The 21,090-nt window shown below is 42.6% G+C and overlaps 1 protein-coding gene across 20 annotated transcripts in view; it reads right to left on the reverse strand.

The window, feature by feature from the left end:
* ZNF532 (zinc finger protein 532) overlaps positions 1–21,090 on the reverse strand; it is a 53,641-nt gene that overhangs the window by 25,171 nt on the left and 7,380 nt on the right. The window contains exons 1-4 of one of the 20 annotated variants that reach the window (XM_027447164.3): positions 20,530–21,031; positions 17,969–18,078; positions 16,139–16,218; positions 3,204–5,560 (exon numbers count right to left, since the gene is read on the reverse strand). In XM_027447164.3, the coding sequence (XP_027302965.1) occupies positions 3,204–5,540 (2,337 nt within the window). In that variant the 5' untranslated portion in view covers positions 5,541–5,560; positions 16,139–16,218; positions 17,969–18,078; positions 20,530–21,031. The other 19 variants (XM_021275039.4, XM_038171322.2, XM_027447162.3 and 16 more) reach the window with 19 other exon arrangements.

Here is a 21,090-nt window from a genome sequence, read left to right on the forward strand (position 1 = left end):
GGAAAATAAAGATACACAAGAACTATGAGCATGAAGGTAAATGAACTGTGTAGTATCCCCGAGAGCAATACACTTATAGCTAGCTATAAGTAAGACAAACATTAACATGAATTAGTCTGGGTCTGCTACTTCTGTTTCCCCACCAAGTAGGTGAGGGTTACACTCAACCATGAAATCTACCAGTGAGTGGTCTGGTTCCTTTCAATGGGACTACTAACAGAAAGAAGATGCTACAGAAAAGTAAAAACTTTATAGGGAACATTTTTTAATTGCTGTTCAATTGCTGTTCATTTAATTGATGTTTTACTTTATTTTTTATTTTTTAATTATTCTAAAAGAAACATTCTACCTTTATAGCAGGAGTTTAAAAAGAAGTAACAGCGACTTCCTACTTTTACCACAAAGCAGTATGCAATTTCCTTTTCAAGAGTAAGGAGGTAGGCACTAGAAAGAATGATAAGTTGCCAATAATAACTATTTTTTCTATTTTTTTTTTACATTCAAATATTTTTTCCTTCCTTCCTCCTCAAGTGAAAATATCTATTTTATATAACTTTCATGTCTCCTTCCCCCCATATTAATTGTAGTTTCATAACAAAAACCCAGTGCCAAGCGCTAACAGAAGTCAAATAAAGCTCTTTTTCAAGCTTTTAAAGGGGTAACATACTATTTTTTATTAATAAACACCTATACACAGACTTTCTTCAGCAAACACTACTCTTGCAGTGATGCTCATGCTAACTGAAGAGGGGACAAGCAGCTAACTTGTCAAGAAAGCTGGAGGCATTGCTCTCACTGTAAAGCAACTGTTCAGTGAAGCAGCTTCCATGATGTAGCAGTAGAGCAACATCATTACAGTATGCAATATAGCACAACATAAAAAAAGCACACAATTGAAAACTGCTGCTTGATGTATTAAAAGGACCATAAAAAATATTTAAGTAGTTTTTAAGAGGTAGTCCAACAAACATTTAAACAATGTTGATTGTGTTCTTTTAAAATGGAACAACGTGAAAATTGCTTCTTTTCCTTTCTGTTTTGCAGCACAAGGCTTTTATTTTATTTTTTTTTTATTTTTTGAAATCTGGAAAACCATGGCCTAGTAAGCAGGTATTAATGCCTTATTCATACCTCAGCTCTTAAAAGACAGTGGCTTTCCAACAAGAGATAAAAACACACCGGTGGGTTGTAGGCAATGCTATTTTCTGTATCTTCATAAGCTTTCCTCCTTAAACAGCAGTATCTGTGTACCCATACTTATCTTTCTGCTTAACTGACGCTACATTTTGATGCTGTGTGAAGATCTCATTGCTTTCCCACAGTAAATCCACCAAGGTAAACTGTATCTAAGAGGACATGCATACAGAGCATACTCAGCAGCAACAAAGCACAAGCACCAATAAGAGGTAGCAAGAAAGGCCAAAGGTGTTTCTACAAACCTGTTTACCTGTCCATACCAAAAAAAGGCCTCCACAAAAAGCAAGTACAATACTTTTTTTTTTTTTTTTTAATATTTGTTGTTCTCTATTTTTTCCATTTTGTCCTTGCCTCATCCTCCCAACCTATTTTCTCTGTCTTATTCACTTGGTTGTTTTGGAGGCTTTCTGCTTATGAACTACCATCTTAATTGCTCATTTTCATAGTACCAAACACAACAGAGGTTTCCCAAGGACTACTGCATCTTATCATACCACAAATGATAATTAATGGACCTATTAGGAAAAAAAAAAAAAAAAGATAAACTTAACGTACACCAACAGAGGAGTTAGCTAAAAACAATTACTGTGTATTGCCCAACTTGAGAGCTGGTGCAGAACGTGCTCTTGGTCAGCTATTAGAAAATGTTCAAAACTGCAGCAAGATCTAAGGACAGAATATATTCTGCTAACTTCTTTCTGTCATAAGGCTTAAATAAACTGGCTTTAGGTAGGCCTGTCTGTAGTACATTACAAACACAAACTTGCTCACATTGCATTTCACTGTGAATCCAGACAATTTCAGCCTAAGTCTGCTAACCAGTTAGTGAAGCAGGAGCTGAGGCAGAGCCACATAATCCATATAATCAAGATTATCTCCACATTCATATCTCTTTGCATCACTGCTTGTACTGGTGGGAACAGCGTACCTGCTTCGTGGCCACATAACAGGTCGTAAGATCAGTGAAGATTCCAGCAGGAACCTCTCTGCACTTCTATTCCTAGCGGACTCCCTCCTAGCTGCAGGATGTAATCCTTTACTCTGCACTTTACTGAGAGTCCCAGGAATATTCCCAGGGCATCCCTGACTTAATCAGTCAGAGCCTGTTTGCAGGCTTTCAGCTTTGTTACTGATGTGCAGGAACAAACCGCAACATCAACTGAATGCTTTGAAACGTGCCAGAATCCCTTTTAATTGGCACACTCCGATGGAAATTCAGCTATATCATTTAATTAATGATCTTAATTCTTACAGGGTTATAAAATACATGGCACACTGATTAATACTAACTTTTATTGAATGAGGTGTTTCAGATTAGGCCACACGCAAACCATTTTAGAATTCTTTACTAAAATAAGTTTAATTCGTTAGCAATCATGAGAGGAAAGTAAAACCAATGCAAATATGCAAATGGTCACATAGCAAGTAAGGTATGCTAGTGAACACCACTTTCTGTTCAAGAAAGACCTGAAGAACACAGCACGTGTACCCTTTCAGGACAGTGTGCCATTTATTCGCTGGCTAGAGTCCCTGTAGGTAACAGGAAAGCCAACCTCACTTATAGTGTTATATGAAAATAACAAAAACCACGGATGGCTCAAGAATGAATCACTTAAAAATATTTCTCAGACTAAAAAGCGTGCTGTTAATGAGGGTGCCAATTAAGTGGATTCCATGGGATAATCAAATTTCAAAGCACAAGGATAGTAAAGGCCATTATCAATTGCAGTATTACAAGGTTCACCTGTAAAAAAGCTAATGCTAAATTCTAGTTAAAAATATACAGTGGAAATTTTAGACTTCAATGACGTAAAAAAATCTAAGAAAAGTCTTATTTAAAAATGTTGACGTTCACTATAAAAGTGTGTGCAAGATTGTTTTTGTGGTCTTAGTTTGTTTTTCATCATGGAGATTCAGGTAATTAACATCTAAATGAAAGAAAAACATATCCAAAGTCTCCTAGGCTTATAAGTGAAACATTGGAATTTAAACATATGATACTCTACTTGTCCACTTGTGTCTGCAGCCTGCTGGAAATGTGTAGCAAGAGATGTCTCATCTTGGAAAACTTCATTACACTCCAAACACTTTAGACCATGTCTACAGAGTTTTGATGGATCTTCATCTAGTGGCATAGCTGGAATGATGGGAGTACTTGCTGGAGCTGATATTACTGTCCCCGTTATGCCAGACTGTATCTTTGTCACAGTATGCGTGCCGACTCCCACAGGGCTTTGAAGCATAGATGTAGCAGTATTGCTGGAAGGAGATGCTATCATTTGATCTGCTGGGACTGGTTTTAAAATCAGATGGGAACACTGCATTACAACTCCTTTTTCCTTGTGTCCACGAGCATGGGAAAGAAGGCTGCATTTGTTGTAGAAAACTAAATTCTTTGTACAATGATTACACGTCACTTCAATTCGCACGCTCCTCCTGTCGTAATGCTGTGTCAGGCTCTTCTCGAGAGCAAACGAGTCGCCACACTCCAAGCACTTGTAACCTCGTGTTGGTAACGTTATTCCGGCATTGGCAGGGGGACTAAGGTTTGGGATGTAAACCGGGACAGGATTGACGCTACTCAGCACCTTGTTGAACGCTTCCACTACAGAACTCTGTAGAGATGACACCACCTGGACTCGAGACACCTTTTTAGAAGGCTGTGAGGCTGCTGCAGAAATTATTGCCTGCTTTATTTGCTGCTGAGGTTTCGTTAGCACTTGGCGGAGTTCAGAGGTGGTTTGAGCACCTTGAGGCAGAAGATTAAGGTTGGCAAGATGGACTGTCTTTGGCACAAGTTTCGCACTGGCAAGGCTGGATGCTGGCACCACAACAGTCTGCTGCTGTATAGCATTGGCAGCTTTTATAATGGCGCTACTGGCACTCTGCACTGAAGCAGCAGATATTACAGTGGCTTTCACTGTAGTATTGTTAGCAAGCTTCAAATTAATAACTTGTGAACCTGCTGTTTTAACCGCTGAAACTGGGAGAAAGGCAGTAGCCACAGGTTTGATAGTGACCTGCTTTGGTGCAAGTTCTGCAGATGCAACTGCATTGGTGACAACTGCGGACTGGAGAGGAGCTCTAGGAGGAGAGGAAAGAACAGCAGAAGTTGGAGAGGACAGGAGAGATGTCATGGAAGTTACCATAGAAGCACTCTGCTCTGTCTTTTTACCAGAGTCCAAATCAACCTCCGGCAACACTCTAGTAACAGTCCTCTTTATCTCCCCAGAGGAAGTCTTGATGGTTTTTATGCGAACTTTAGGAATTGCTGGTGTTGACCCTGCAGGAGAAGATGGAGACCCTTTGCTACTGTTTTCACTTGATACACTCCTGGGACTATCAGGTGGCTTAACAGACGGCTTTTTAGCACCATCAATAAGACTCTGAGATTCGGGTGACTTTTCCATAGCCCGGGGACTTTCGCTCATGTCTTTTGGTAATGGAGAAGACTCTCCTGAATTAGACTGTAAATCCTTACTGGTATCTGTAGCTGCCTTTTTAGCACTCAGTGCTGCAATCGCAGCAATGCACGAAGAAAGCTTTGCTGATGACTTTGCTTTGGACTGTGAAATGCTGGCAAGACTCGTTTCACTTTTTTCTGTGCTCAGTTTTCCATCAAGTACCCTGTTTTCAAGAAGCTTCTCAGAATTGTCTTTTAGCAATTTGTCCTCTGCTTTCCGAGCTTTGAAAGGCTCATAAACACTTAAATTCACAGAGTTTGTCTCTGTCTCTCGTTTAGCTACTTTATTTTTATCTATACTGCTTGAAACAGGGATACCAGATTTAATCAAGTTCTCCCCTCCAAGTGCTTTTAGTTTGTCATATTCCTGCTGAGATACAGATCCTGTCAAGACATTTGCCCTGAAATTTGCACGCATCTCTTCTTTGTCTGGAGGGTCATCCACCTCAATTTTTTCATCATCATCAAATTCTTCAGCACTTGAAATTGGGCTAAACTGGTTGAAAGCTGAATCCTTCAATGTACTCTCGGAAGTTGACCCATCATCTTTAAATGACTTGCCTTCATCTTTACTGTAACTATCGAGAGCTGATGATGTTAGAAAGCCATTATGCAAGCCATTGCCTGTGGAATGGTGGCCATCCTTGTCCACTCCTTCAGAAGAATCAATTGTACGTACATTTTTCACAATGACACTCACACCAACATCAGATGATGATGGTGCATGAGAATCTTCATCTGTATGAGCGTTTTGTTTTATGTGGCTTTCATGGTCATCATGTCCAGATTCAATAGCTGCTTTTGGGTCAACCATGTCTGGTATGTCAAAGGCTGCAAGAAGGTCGTCAAAATCTGGGGTCTTCATATCCCCCATGGTCATGTATTTGATTGTAAGCAAGTCTGTAAAATAAGCAGAAAATCATCATCTCAGTATTTTACGTTCTAATAGCACACACACAAAATAAACATATGTTCACATATGCCATGCAAAAAGTTATTTCACCTCTGAAATAGTATTTTCAGAAATTACACATTACAGAATAGTATCCAGTGCAGAGGTACAGTTGGATTACAATGCCAAGAGCTACAGCAATCCATCAAGTTCACAGACTGTAACCTAGTATTTTTATTCTAGGAACAAATTTTCTCTTCAAGTAGCTTTCTTCCTGCCCACTCTCCTACACTCCCTGCTACCATCTCCCACCCATGCTACGATTACAGCAAGATACCTAGACTTTCAGAAAAATGAGGTATTTGCAATTCCTCCTAAGTCTAGTTTTGACTTGACATTTGCACTATCAACCTCATGAACCTTCTCAAAGTGAGCAAAACAGATGTATTTCTACGAACAGTTCAAGACTAATGCACTGTTTTCTATAAGCTAAATTGCTTTATATGAATTATGGAATATCTGTCTCCCAGTATCCACAATGCATTTTTTTTCTCCAGTAACTCCAACAAAGGATCTGCTATATCTGCATTGCTTTCCAGGTGTCTCATCGACTTTACAGACCTCCCATTCTACAACCTCCAATGCAATTTATTCCAGTTGTTCACAATTTCACCATTGTATTTCCTACTGAATAATCTGAATCTCTCTTGATGCAACTACGTGTGGTTCTATTCACCTATACTCTTTGCAACAGCACTTTATGCTGAGACCATTACCTCCCTTCAGCCTACTTTTTAGGGTAAACAATACCAGATCCTTAGGGGTTTCTTTTGTTGTTGTTTGTTTTTCCCCTTTCCTGATAACAATTTCCAGATCCCATTCTTTCTGTTCAGCACTGGACACTATCACTGTTTTTTCCTTTCCATTCCAAAACCCAACAGATAACTAAAAACTGAAACTTTGCAAATGTTGTGTAAAAGGAAAGCTAACTTTAAGTGTACTTTTCCTTCATAAATCCCACTACGGTATTTGCCTTTTTCCACATATGTTTCAAGAATTTGCAAAGGGGTGCAAAACAAATCACTTACAGAGGTCTAAAAAGATGAATTACAGAAGGGGGAGGGAACGGAGGGGACAGATGACCTCCAGAGGTCCCTTCTAACCTCAATCATTCTGTGATTTTGTGATAAAAGGAATCCTGCACTGGCATAATTTCCTTTTTAATCTGTTTATATTTTTAAGTCTATTATTGATTTCTTTCAAAAAGCTCCATATACAGAACACACACAGGTTTGATACAAAAGTTACTGAGGAACATTCTTTGGTCCAAGCTTTGCAGAAGTTCACACTACATAAACATAATGGTCCCTTCTAGATTTAAAAGCCATTAAGTTATTCCCTGCAAGACAAAGAGACAAATGAGCATTCCTGAAGTGCAAAGACTTTTATATAATCCATGGATGAAGACTGCAATAATCACTTACTCTACATCAGTGAGGGTATTAACAGAAAAGAACAAGAAATTGAAACCTTTCCAGAATGCCTTCTCTAATTGTCTAACAAAGCACAACAGGGGAAAAACTCCACCCTGCACAGATGTCCCCAAAGAGTAAGTTAGCCTGAACGCACAGTCATGACTGCTTTGTTCTTGGGACTTTAAACTACTCAGCCTAAAACTGGCTTAGATATCTGTGTACCACTGTGTCATCAGCCCTTACCCAGAGTAGATCCCAGGAGACCAGACACATTTAGTACATGACACTGAATTACTCACTAGGAGTAACTTGCAAAGGACAGAGCTGACAACCAGAAGGTGGGCCCACTCAAAAGGAGCCTGGCCGCAGCACAGCTTTGGGAAGATGCTGTCCTGCTGCCTGCTTCCTCTTTTCAGCTGTCGTAAAGACATTGGAAGAGGAGCTCTGCCAAGATACTCCTTCAAGAGTAATAGTTAAAATGTAAGAAAAACCACTTTGCTAGTTTGAATACTAAGCTACAGTGAACACCACAGATCAAAACATTTCTGTCTTTGGTGACAGAATCTGGCACGACAGACAAGGACAAAAGACTATCTAGAGCTGCCAGTCTGATCGTATCCCTTGTTTCCATGTGGATGCATACCTTATCATAAATGGAGCACAAATTAAGAAAACACACTGGATGTACCATAATGAATGTAACCTGAAAGACAAACGTCTAAAATGACCTTTTTTTTCTGCCCCAGCTATGTTTTATTCACAATGCAAATAATCACAACTGTGGTAACACACCCCAGGCACGACAACAATTCAGAGTTAAGTCGCTACCTAGGCTGGTAAAAAAAAAAAAAAAAATAGACAGTGGATATTTAAGTAATAGTTCACCTTGACTGAACTGCAACTTTAACACCCTGCTTACAAATTACTGAGTAGAGGTTGCTGGGTTGCAAGGTACTTGTTAACATCTTTATGAATTACTTTACTTTTTATTTATTTATTTATTTAACAAAGAGGAAGAATCACATACATATGTAATGTTAACATTACAAAGAAAGTTGTTATAAGATTTAAGTGAAGAAGTTTCTAGAGACCACAGCATGCAAATCCACACAAACCCACAATAACAAAGCCTTAATTGACAGTTTTTAATGATTTGATATACTAACTTGCACTCCAACTGTACATCTATCTATGGATGTCTTTTTGCAGTTACTAAACACACTAAAAAGAACCTTAAAATATTCCTTGTCTAAAACTTCCTCCAATTATATGTAATGGAGTTTCATTAACATTTAACAATAGCAATGAATTAAGTAAAGGCCACTCACACAGTATTTTATCCACGTATCTTTAAGAGCAAAACTACGTAACAGAGGAGGAGACGCATTTGTTCTTTACCAAGAAACTTCATTAAGGCTAATTCCAAAATGGGAAAATTCTTCAGAAGAATTCAGAGGTCTGAAGCTTTAAGCTGAGATCATAAATTTATCCATAGAGAGCACGCTGCATAAAGCTACAACTGTCTTTCAGGCATCCAGACCGATTCCCGCACTCTACCAGAGCACAAGAACGGAGGGGTTTTGTCTGCATAGGGCACCCAGAACTGCTCTTGACCTTGCAGAGGATCTCTGCCATCCTTCAAACCTGTAAAGCAATTTACATTAAACAAGAAGGGAGAAAAGGCATGGCAAGTCTTGCTAAACAACTAAACAAAGTTGTAACCTTGACATTTTATTAATTTTTTCCTTGTTATTCTAGAGTATCATTTTAAGACTCAGTATATGAACTATGTTCACTTCACAATTGTCAGGACTCAGTAAAAAAAGAGGAAGGTGGCTTCTACAGACATCTTTCAATAACCCTTCCCCTTAAAGGTGAAACTTTGCCTTTTATCTCAGATTGAAATTGACTGTCGCCTTGGCTGCCAGACAAGTTGTTGGTCTATTCCTTCTCTGGGCCGACCCGAAGCCTGTAAATACTTCAGAATGGGAAATGAGGCAAGTTCCTGGTTCCCTAGGAAATGGTGATTTTCCAGGAACTGGAATTTCTTTGACAGCTGCTTTCTTTGAGAATTGCTGTGAGCAAAGCTCAACATCTCCCAAGAGACATACAAAGATGAAAAAAAAAACACCTTGCATCAAAAGGCTGCCATTAAAATTATCTCTTTTATTGCTAATGACTTTCAAGTGCACTTAACAAAGGAAGATCTTCAGAATTAAACAGAGAAGCAGTCTGCAACACGTCTAACCAAGGATAAGCAAAAAGAAAATATTTAAAGAAACAACCTGCAAGACATCCACCTTCTCAAACATCTTTGTCTGAAATACTTTCTATTTTTATTTTCTAAATAACAGAAATTAAATGCACATCAATACATGGGACTACTAACTTGAAGCATATATTACAAAACACACTGGATAGATTAAACCATAAATTAAATATCCCTAATTTGGAGTGCACTTATATAAAGAGACAGTTCTTAGATGTTCTCTCTCTGTCCACAGTACCATTTCATTTTCAGATGGTGGTTGCACTTTGTAAACTCCTTTTACTTCCCTTGGACTAACTCCATTTCCTGCCTCTCCGCCCAGCTGTCTGCTGATTGTTACCAGGAGGATGTCACGGAAGGCCTGCCACATTTGCAATGGAATTCGAATTACTTTATGAAAAATAATAATTTTAAAAGGGTCTTTAAAAATCCAAGCATTACTTTCCTGATTATTCAGTGATAAAAGCAAAAAGGAAAAAAAAAAGCCAGTGCAGCGAGAAACGATGCTTTTGGGTTCTGTTTTTTGACGGTGGGTGACTGGACTCCTGGTCAGACTACCAGTGAGTCTTAAGTCCAGAAGATAAAGGACTCTGAGAGTTGTAAGGATATCCTTGCTTCATGGTTTACGTCAGTCTCTCTGGGGATAAAGTCCACTGTTACATGCACATCATTATCTTGATGAAATGTAAGGTCTGAATTAAATGCTGGAGGAGACATAAAGATCATTTTGTTTCCCCGCTCAAAGCATTTGTTCACGATGCAAATTTTTTCTTTCTTTGGAAATGCATCTCCTGAATAAGGGCTTCCTATGAACATCATGGAGAAAATGGCCCAGGTTTCAGCCAAAGGAAGATACTGCTTTGCTGTTCCACTGTCTTATTCTCCCAGTCAGCCTTTTCACTCATCTGGTAACACATTCCAGTGAAGCACTCGCTTGGTAATTATGTCAAAACAAGAACCCCTCTGTGAGAACGCTTTGCCATCAGTGAGGCAGTAAGCGAGCAGGACAAGAATCTGCTGCCTTACCCATCAGGAATAGTTACATTCTTGTAAACCTTTTGGCACTGTCGTATCCTACCTGTTAAAATGGAAAACCTAAAGATGCATGCAAGGGTTTTCTAAGGCTGATTCCAGAAAAACGGCAGAACATGTGCAAGACAGAGTACATCTGAAAGCTCCTATTCTACTGTTACAGATTCAAGATACCATTTTGAAATACAGCTTTCTTACAGTGATTGTTTGCAGAGATGTGGGGAAGGCTCAAACATGTGATGACATAAATAGCAACTGAAGAAACATTAGGGCCCAGAAGCAAATAGCTGCTTCTGAAGGATTAAAGGCTGTTTTGTTTTATTACAGGGAATTTTTGTCGCTCCTCCTCAAGCCCTGTATCTGTGCTGGTTCCAGGTGGAGGGATTCTAGCCATATGAGAAAAAACAAACAAACCTACCTTTTCATGCACTCTGCCAAGGGGAAAAAACACAGAAGAAAATACTTTTACTCAGTTACTAAGTATGATCCATCTTACAGTTGGGCTTTAGGACTGCTGCAGATGGGGCACATTATTCTTCACAAGACAGACCAAGCTGTCTTTAAATTACTGCAGAAATTAAAAGGTACTTTTTGGTGTAAAGCTAAGCAACTGCAAGCAGTCAGACTTTTGGGGGAAGTTACCACCGTAATGAAGGCAAAAAACAGGGTGATCTGCCAGCTCCCACATAGATCCAAACTGTGCATAACATTGATTTTGTCTGTCAGGTACGAGAACAATTTAAGCTTTTCAGACCCAGCACTGACAGTACTTACCCAATGAACACTCTCTTTGCATTAATATTTCTAACAACATATTCTTAATCACAAGCATGGTATAACATATTCAATTTTTATTCTTTTATTCATCATTAACCTGTAAAAAACTGAACAAGTTTTCCTTCTTGACACACGCTCTTGCCCATCCAACTCTTCATTTCTCAACCACAAATCCAATGGCACCACACAATTGTTTTAACTGCCTGTACCAGCCTTGTCCTTTCTGCTGTATTAAATTCCCAACTTGTGTCTTCAAATCCCATATGACCATCTACACTGGCTGTATGTCTCCATGCTCAAATATGCAACTTAAGTTTCCTTTCAGCAGCAAATCTGTTCACTATTTAAGGAAAAAAAAAAAAAAGTTAATTTTCATCTACCTATGGCACTCATGTTATTGTGACTACATTCCTTTAATTTCCCTAAACACTTCCTACTGTTTTTACTTCTATACAATATACAGTTGTGGACTGTGCTCTCTCTAGGGCAGACACATTTTCTTTTGTACGTTCTTTAAAGAAAATTAGCATCCTTTTCAGTACCAAGAAACAACAGCACTGAGAAAGCATTTTTTGGTGTCTAGTACATGGTAATGCCTAGTCTCTATAAGAAGATTTATGGAACAGCAACAGCAAAATATTTATAAATTCCCAGTTAGACATGGTATTCCAGAACAAATATCTGATAATCTGGTGTAATTATTCTGCTTTCAAATGCAAGTAATGACACCTATATAGCAACAAGTTCACTCTGGAGCAAAATGCATACACAGAGAGTAATACCAGCCTCACCTGCACAAAAATATATATTTTTTATTTTTGTATCATTATGCCAAGAAATTTCATCATACAGAGAAGACATAAGTGATTCAACCAGACTTACAGTAATATATCCCAACCTTAGGCAAATCTTAGCCTGACACACAAATTATAAGCAGCTCATTAGTTATCTTGCATATTAGCAATGATGCATATTAGCAATGATGATTGACTAACACTTCTGACTGTTTAGTTTGAAAGCTAAGTATCTAAGGAGAGACAAAAGCAATATGCTAGTTCAACCACCAAAACTTTTCCAGGAAATGAGAACCACATCTCAAATCATGACTCAGTGTGGTTTGAAATACTCAGCAGGCAAGAAGGATATGCAAGAGGCCACTTTAACCACAATCAGCAATGCTGATCATATTCACATAAAATACAGGCTCCTTTTGGTTTATCAAGGATCCCATGACTTGTTAGTATTGAAAAAAATCAGGCAGATTCTTGCTTCCAAAAATAAAACTTTCATGACAGGCAGCTGTTGTACCAGTCCTTAGCTTTTTGACCATCTTTTTGAAGTACTGGTGTGTTTTACACTCAACATTTATACCAAGCAATCTGATATTTCAACATTATGCACGGTAGCTCCCTTAAAAAAGGAAAATCCTACTTGTCTCCACATACAACCTCCAATGAGTAAGACAAGTTTGAATTTGCACTTCTATTTTTTTTTAAGAGAACAGTCTACCAATTTTATTACTTCCTCTTCCACCTCTTCAAAAAAGCTTGGGAAGGCAAGTAGTATCGACATATTTCAAGTATTAACTTTTTTTTTTTTTTTTTTTATCAACAGCAACTGTCGATAGTTTCAGAAGGATTTAAAGATTTATTCTTTACTAGCCCCTAGAAGTTTCCAACAGCCATTTCATAGAAGCACAGAATAACTGAGGTTGAAAGGGACCTCTGGAACTCCAACTTTTCTGCTCAAATCAGAGTCAGCTACAGCAGGATGCTCAAGACATTGTCCAGTCAGGCTGTCAATATTTCTGAAGATGGAGACTCCAAAACCTCTCAGGGCAACATGTTCCAGGGACTGACCACTCTCATCATAAAAGTTTTAAACCAGTAATGAGCATCCAGACCTACCTTGCCTTATTACCCAATCATAACAATATCTGAACGCATCTTTAGCATCCTCTATCAAATGGAAGCAAGTTATGGAAGCTTTTTGAAACACTGCCCACAAACTGTTGATCTGGAGCACAATCCCAGCTCCCAGCACTATCACTTAGAACATTTTGGAACCGGCACAAGGTACGATGCTACACAACGCCCAGCCAGTACCTGTGATTTATACATCTGTCTCTGCACCCTTCACAATAAACTGCTCTGCCCCTATCAAATATGACCATTCAAGCACGTGTATCCACTAGTCAAAGGCACAACTTTACTATAGTAAAATGATTAAATGTAGTATTTTGGTTTTCAACAGAAGTTATTTCTACCAACTTAGACAAATGTAGATGTTACCATACATTGCCAAAAGCATACAGACAGAAGCAGATGGCAAAACTCTGTATACATAATGGTTTTTCTTTAGTTTTCTGAAACCATAATTAGCTATATGCAGTCAGGTCCTAACCAAAATAACTTTGGGGAAATGTCCATGTTCTCCTCTCTTTTATCCCCAACCTCTGAGCAACTGCAGGCATGTGGTTTCAAGCAAAGACCATTGCTGGCTATGGAAGCCTTGCTTAGCAGCACCGGAGCTAGTTCAGGCTTCTTGATTTTGTTTCTCAAAACTCTGGGCACAATTTGCGAATGTATACAGTGTAACAGGAGAAAGTCAGATTCAGTATTTTAAAGGAAAATTCTGAAATATGAAGTGCAGAAAGAAAATGCTACCACAACAGACGGTACCAGTTCACATTTGGTCTTGATTTAATTTCACGCAAGTTGTTCAATAAAGACACTTTAAACAAATCTGGATGTCTTAAGGAGGAAAATATTGTCCAGTACTGTATGCAAAAGACATCAATTTGTAATAACTGCTAAAATACTTACAAAATAATTAAAAAAAAAAAAAAAAGATTCCTCCATTCACTCTACTTTTGTTTGCCTGGTTCTAGACTATCACTGAGGCCTGTTAATCTGCACACAGGCTGCAAGAGCTGTGTTAAACTGGCCAATACTGAAAGCAAACAAGTTGTAAAGCACTAAAGTCAATGTATCACCAAGCATATTCTGTTGGTTTGTCCAGAAGTTCAGTTTGGTTACAATTGTTTACAATGTTTTTAACTTTTCAATTCTGGAGTGTCTTTCACAAAAAATGTGGAAGTTCAAAATCACAGACAGCAGAAATGAAAGCAACCATAACAAATTACAGTTGGGATAGCAGAACATGAAGTTATGGAAAAATCACACACAAAAAAATCCTGAATTGCACTTGTGCAATTGCACAATGTTCACAGCATATTGCTAAAAACCTGGCATAGACAGACCTACATTGCATGTGTATACACATTGTCTTTTCCCAGTAAACAGAATTATGTGGGAGTCCCCAGAGGCCATGAGGATGATACTTATCTCCACATACAGAATGCAGATGCACTTGCAGCCAGAATGAAGTTTGAAAACTTACACTGCCATTTGCTGTTGATTCGTGCAGGTAGAACTTTTAGGAATACAAGATCTCTGCAGAAGAGTCTCTTATTCAGTCTTTAACATGAGGTATGGCAAAGCCTTGTCAAGCCAACAAGTCAAGTATTTATTCTCAGAAGCAGCCTGAGTTGCTTTACAATTATGTTATTACATTCTTTCAAAACATATCCATTCCCATAACTGGCTATCTAAGAGCGGCTAATCGACTTTGTCCCCTTTTCTACTCTATCCTGTACCTGAATACAGATCCTATTTATCTTACCTTTTAAAATTCTAGTCCTTCTTCCCCCAATAGGTATAATTAAGTAAAGACAGGCTTTAGAGTTTTTATTCACTTTCTTATGCAAAATCCCACTTTTTTTTTTTTTTTTTTCCACAGCCAAAATAAAATCCCTTGTAATTTACAGCTCCTTGGAAGCCTCATCTTGCAGTCTAACTACTAATTTTTTGAACTTTTTTTTTTTTTTTTTCAAAATAGGTTATCTCAAGTTCTCCTCTTTGAGTAGGACAGTACAGGAAGGGAAAGAGAAGAGCCGTCTTCTGAAGTCTAGTCAATGTCTCCTCACACACTGCCACTGAAACACCTCTAGCAGAGTCTGAAGAGAACCACATGCAATGGGTTCAAAGTTCACTATTACCAGCCTCTGGCTGGCAAAAATAAAGGGAGTATTTCAACACGGAGGCAGGTTATCTCTTTTCTCACACCACAGGGAGCTGAACATACCATCTCTATCTACAGCTGTCCAAATAAAAACAACCTACATTTGCAAAGAGATCCTGTTAAAGTTTTGGGCCTTGTAACCTCCTGATTTCTTTTAAAAATAAGATAAATTAATAAAAAGCAGGTAGGTCCTCAAACCATTATTTTTGCACCCCATTTAAAAATGGTTTAGTTTTATAATTCTATATGTGAAGTGGGCTGGTACAGTAATGTGACTAGTGTGGATGTACAACGCTAGCGTGAATTCAGAGATTCTCAGTCTGGAATCACAGAATCATCTAGGTTGGAAAAGACCTTCAAGATCATGAACTCCAACCATCAACCTGACCTACCGAGTCCCATCGCTAAATCACGTCATTTAATCAACTCTGAACCACGTTCCAAATTACACTTGCTTCCTGTCCATTTCCTTTAATTTTATAAGTGGATGTCAATTTCTGCTTGAGAACTGCATGAAGCAGCTCCAGACGACCCCAGTGAGAGTGCTCCAAGTCAGGCAGGGCCAGCCTGTGCAACACTAGCAACAAACAGGCCCTAAAACATTAGGGTCAACATTTTTTTAAAAAACATCCATTCCCAGCAATCTGTGTGCATATTTATATTTTATCACACGTTCATACTTCCAAGAAAAACAAACCTAGTTAATTAATTCAAAAGAGACTTGGAATTTGATAAGTCATTACCCCTGTTCTCAAGATTAAATTCCTGAGACAAGCCTCAACGGAAGATGAGCTCATGATTGCTGAAACAGAGGACCAACCCTCAAACATTAAGCAGCATTTTCTGCTGAGAAGCTGGCCTATGTGCAAAATCAAAATCACCCGGTGAAGAGCATTTGCAAACATTTTTAGTCTAAAGAAAAAAACAAAACAAAACAAACAACAACTCACCAAGAATACTGCAGACTCCAGCATCTAGTCAGGTTTCTTATCTTAGAGCCTACAAAGTCCCCGCAAATTCAAATCCTTTGCTAAAAATAAAAATTCATAGTACAGATCTTGTTCAAAAATCCAAATAAAACAGATACGTTGAATTTGGTGACCATTCAAGTACTTAAAATTTTACAGACCTTTCTATTCTGGTTGAGGGGAAAAAAAATCTAAAAGGTGCTCTCATGTTACATGCATTTTAGCTGACACTTGGAAAAAGCATGCATTAAGAGCAGCGACAGATACTATTCCTATCATGCAACAAGAATTCATGTTTGTAAGCATAATTCTGCTACAGATGTCTACAGTCAAATATATATAGAACCTCTGCATACAAATTACAGAAAAAGATGGACACAAATCAGCGCAGTGTTGTTAGGCATTTTGCTCCACCACACAAGCTACTTACTGCCCTATCAAATCTGAGAAACAATACATTGCAGCTGCATTAAAAACCACAAAAACATTAATTTCAAGCTAAACATCGGCATTCTACTTCCACTTTTCTACAGTTAATATCTAAGTATCTTATGTAATCCACTGCAGTCAGAAATAAAAAAGGTTCTCTTGTATTTGTCACACTCTGATGCAGGCACCCTGCCTATCATCAGCCACCATAAAACTTACCCAATATCCACAATCTCTCAAGGCTTTTAAGACTGTCTACTTTATTCTGCTGAACAGAGGAAAAAAGCATAATTTCACCCTAGACCAGAACATTTTCACCATTTTGCCTCCATATTTATCTTGATTGTAGATTACCAAACCAGCTAACATAGCCAAGGCTGGTCAGATTTTTTTAAAATCGCACTGCATAAGAGTCTAGAGCTGCTGATTTCCTGGTATAGGAAGTAACAGCTCTGGCAAAAGAATCCCCAAAGCAAAAGGTTTAGTGTTCCAATGTGCAAGCTCTAACAGCCTTTGTTCTTCCCTTTGCTATATTCATTACTGCTTTCTTCTCTCTCCCCCTCTCCCTCTCTCTGAATCCTCCAGCTTTCACTGTAAGATGCAAATGCCAGCTCAAACCTAAGTACACATTTATTTTTTAGATTAAAAATAAATAAATAAATAAATAATCCTATCCATTATCCATTGCTTTGAGTTAAAAGTAGTCATCCCTCAGGAGCTGATGCACTGCCCATCCGGTTTCCCATTCTTATTTCATTACTGCACAATATTATAATTCATGCAACTAATAATCCACTGGAGCTCCATCAGATCTCTAAAATACATCTTTCCACTTGGCTGCTGCAAAATTCTCCCTGGGTTACAACAGTTTAAGAAACACCATGCTTACAATTTATTTTTTATGTTTTTTTTTTTTTCCTGTGTCGGATATATTAAGTACATGTTTAACACCGAAGACCTCGATTCAGAAATAAACATCAGGTTACTCACATATGGCCAAACAAGCAACCTTTAAATAATTAGACGGCAAATTCTGAATGTGCAATGCTGCAAAGCAGCACAGAACAGTTCACTGCCATGTGGTCCACAATTTATGATTGTCACTCAGAGGCCTATGCTTTATCACCACATTGTGAAAAACGTCTATCTGGATATAAGATATTTAAATGAAAATACTGTATTTAGCTAAGGTATCGGTAAGACTTTACAAACAATAGCTTTAATCCTATTAAACCTGGAGGTTAATAGTATTTCTTCACTAACACTTAAACCATTGTCTCTTTTACTAATGTGCCAAGTGTGCAATCAGGAGCCAGATTTACTTTTCATATACATGTACCTTTGTACTATTGTTATACTCATACCCAAAACACCGCATCTCACCTTGTGAACCTTGACCTTTGAAAGATTTTTTTAGCCAATGCTCAGTTACTGCCACAGATGCATTACCTCTGCAAATATGAAAGGGTTAAAGGCAGCCCCAATCAATAGGCCTACAAGGAGAAAAAAAAAAGGGAGAAACGAGTATGCCTTACAGCATCTTTGCAATGCTTTTATGCACAATTCTACAACAATATCGTTTCCTTTTGGCCTTTCAGAAAGGCACGGACCCCCCCCCAACGTCTCCTAAAGAAGAAAACCACAAGACAGCACCCTGTAAATAAAACAGCATGCAAAGCAGCATTCTTCAGTCACAAGCACAACTACAATTACAAATCATTCAATCAATTTTATTTAGTTTAGTTTTAAAATAGACTGCATAACCAGTGTCCCACCCTTGCAAAGCAAAAATATTTTAATAAGGGTCATAAATCTCAGCTCTTGCCCATTCCTTAAGCATAAAAAGGCACGAAAAGCCAAAGTAATCTCAGTTACTGCAAATATGTACATTTATATACAGAATCCTTTATGACTACATTAGCCACATACCAGTGCTGTGTGTCTAAAGTGTGCATTCACATACTGTTTTGGGATGGTATCTTTCTGCAAGCTCCTCTGCTTTTGGCTGCCATGAAGGGAGGAAGCTATCCCACTGTAGCAGCTCAGTGACTGCATTGTGTTCAGGAGCTGATCTGCCTCAAACCAGTTCCAGCCGGTTCTGGTCACCCTACATAAAAAGCTATGGCAACCCTCGCTGAGTTGCCAACAAGTCCCTGGAATTGCAGGGGCTCTGCTTTCTGTGGCGGTGGGGCCGACAGCAGCCGGTCCCCCTGCTCCCGCCGTGCCCGAGCCCGTGCCCGGCCGGCCCGCGCAGCCCCTTGCTCCCCAGTGCCGCCCCACGCGCCCCTTCCTCTCCTCCCCCACTTACCTCCCACAACCTGGCTGAAAGCTGTGAGTGTGTGCGTGCCTGTCTGTAGCTAACAAAGAGACCGCAATAAAAATCCTCACAGGATCTCTCTTGCAGCACCAGGCAGGCTCGGCCACAGCACTGGGAGACGGGCTGCTAACCAAGGGCTGCTCCCCCTCCCCGCTCCCCACGGCACACGGGTGGCCGCAGCTCGGCGGCACAGCTGCCCCCTCATGCCCAGGGCTGCCGGGGGTCTGCGCCCACCCGCCCCACTGCTCGCTGCATCTGGGGCCGCTCGAGTGGCATTCTCCCTGCTCCGTACTGCATTAACTACAAAGATTACCCACACGCGCACCTCCCTCCCCTCAAGAAATCCATTTCCGCAGCAGCGAGATGCCTGCAAAACAGTTCCTTTGCCCCCTCCGAGCAGCACCGAGCTGGCTGCTCAGCCGATTTTTTTTTCTTTGCTGTTCAGCTTCTCCTTGAGGCACCGAAACGAAGGCTGCGGACCCACGCCCCAGCACCCCCCGGCTCCCACAGCCGCAGCCGTGGGAGGCCGGGGCCCACCCCGCAAAGATGGCTGCTGGCCGCAGCCCTGCGCTGCGTCCCACGGCTGCCTTGGGCTCACGCCTCGCCGTGGCACGGCTCCCCACGCTGCCAGCCTCCTGCCAGAGCAGGGCCCTGCGCCTGCCTTTGGACGCAGCGCTGCTCGTGGCCCGTGCCCCCCGCTTTCTCTGCCACCCGGGGCCTTTCCTCCTGCGAGGCTGACAGCTGCCCCAGGCCCAGGCATTGTTCGCCCCGCTCCTGTTTGGCTACTCACCCTCGCACTGGCACAACCCGTAACTACCTCCTGCTACGTGCCAAGCCCCATCCTCGCCGGGATGTGCCGTGGGATGGCTCTTCGGCGAGGCTCTTTCCTCCAAGGAGCTGCCACGCCAGGCTACAGCACCTAGCCCCTGCCTCTCTCCAGGCTGCACCTGCAACTGTTAGCAGAGGCCCCGGGCACAACCCGCACCCCCCTTCCCCTGCGGAGAGCGCCGAGAGCCGGCACCTTCCCCGCATCCCTCACCCCACCCCACCCCGGGGATCGCTGCCATGTTCTGCCGCTGCCTCGGCCCCTCCGCTCCGCACAGGCGGCCCCAGGCGGCCCTCCCTCGGCCCCGCAGCCCGGGCGGGCTGCCCCCGCCTCTGCGGCCTCCGCGGCCGCCGCGGCCCCGGGCACCTCGCACACGGCCCGCGGCCCCCTCCCCTCCCCGCGCCGCCGCCCCCCGCCCCTCGCCGGGCCCGCCGGCTGCACCGACCGACCCCGCGGCGGGGCAGCCCGGGGAGGGGAGGCCGCGGCCCCTCGGGCGCCCGGGCGGGGACGGGGACGGGGACGGCGGGGGGGGGAGGCGAGGCGCCGGCGGGGCGGCCGCCGGGACAGACGAAGCCGCCGCTCGGGTGGCCGCGGGGCTCCGGCCGCCGCCGTCCTGGCGGCGCCCCGGCGGGGCAGGGCCGGGCCGGGCCGGGCCGCGCCGAGCCGAGCCGGGCAGGCCCCGCGGGCCGCTCCCCGCAGCCTGCCCGCGGCGCGGCGGGGCCTGCGCGCAGGCGGTGCGGGAGCCGGGCCGGGAGGAGGCGACCCCCCCGCATGCAAACTCCGCACCCCATGCAAACACACCTGCTGCGGCCCGCGGCTGCCCCGGCCGGGGCCTCAGGCGGGCATGGCTAGGGTCCGCGCCGCCCCGGCCGCCTGCGGAGGGGCCTGGCCGGGAGACGGCGGAGCATAATGGCAGAGAGGCTCTGCGGGACTGCGGGAAGGCGGGGGTGGGGGTGCCTCGGCTCGCACAGATGGGGGAGACGCTCCCGTGTGATTCCTGTGCAACGGCTCCCTGGAGCGTGCCGGGGGCGGGGAGGGCTGCCGCGGCCCCCGGCGCTCCGCGGGCAGGCTCCGGGCCGGGGCCGGGGCCGGGGCCGGGGCCGAGGCCGGGCGGGAGGCGCGGGGCAGGTCGCGGCCTCCCGCCGCCGGCACGCGCCGAGGCGAGGCGGTCACGGAGCCCGCCCCGGGCGGCGACGAGGCCGGGGCTGGGGCCGGGGCCGAGCCCTCCCCGCGCTAAGGCCGCGGCCGGGACGGGGCAGGCCCGGGCCCCGCCGTGCCCGCGGGCGGCTCCGGGTGCGCCCGCACCGCCGCAGCCGCCGGCCTGGAGCCGCGGAGTTGGGCCGGGCCGGGCCGGGCCGGGCC

The sequence above is a fragment of the Anas platyrhynchos genome, chromosome Z (genome assembly GCF_047663525.1).
Source record: "Anas platyrhynchos isolate ZD024472 breed Pekin duck chromosome Z, IASCAAS_PekinDuck_T2T, whole genome shotgun sequence".
Taxonomy (NCBI): Eukaryota; Metazoa; Chordata; class Aves; order Anseriformes; family Anatidae; genus Anas; species Anas platyrhynchos.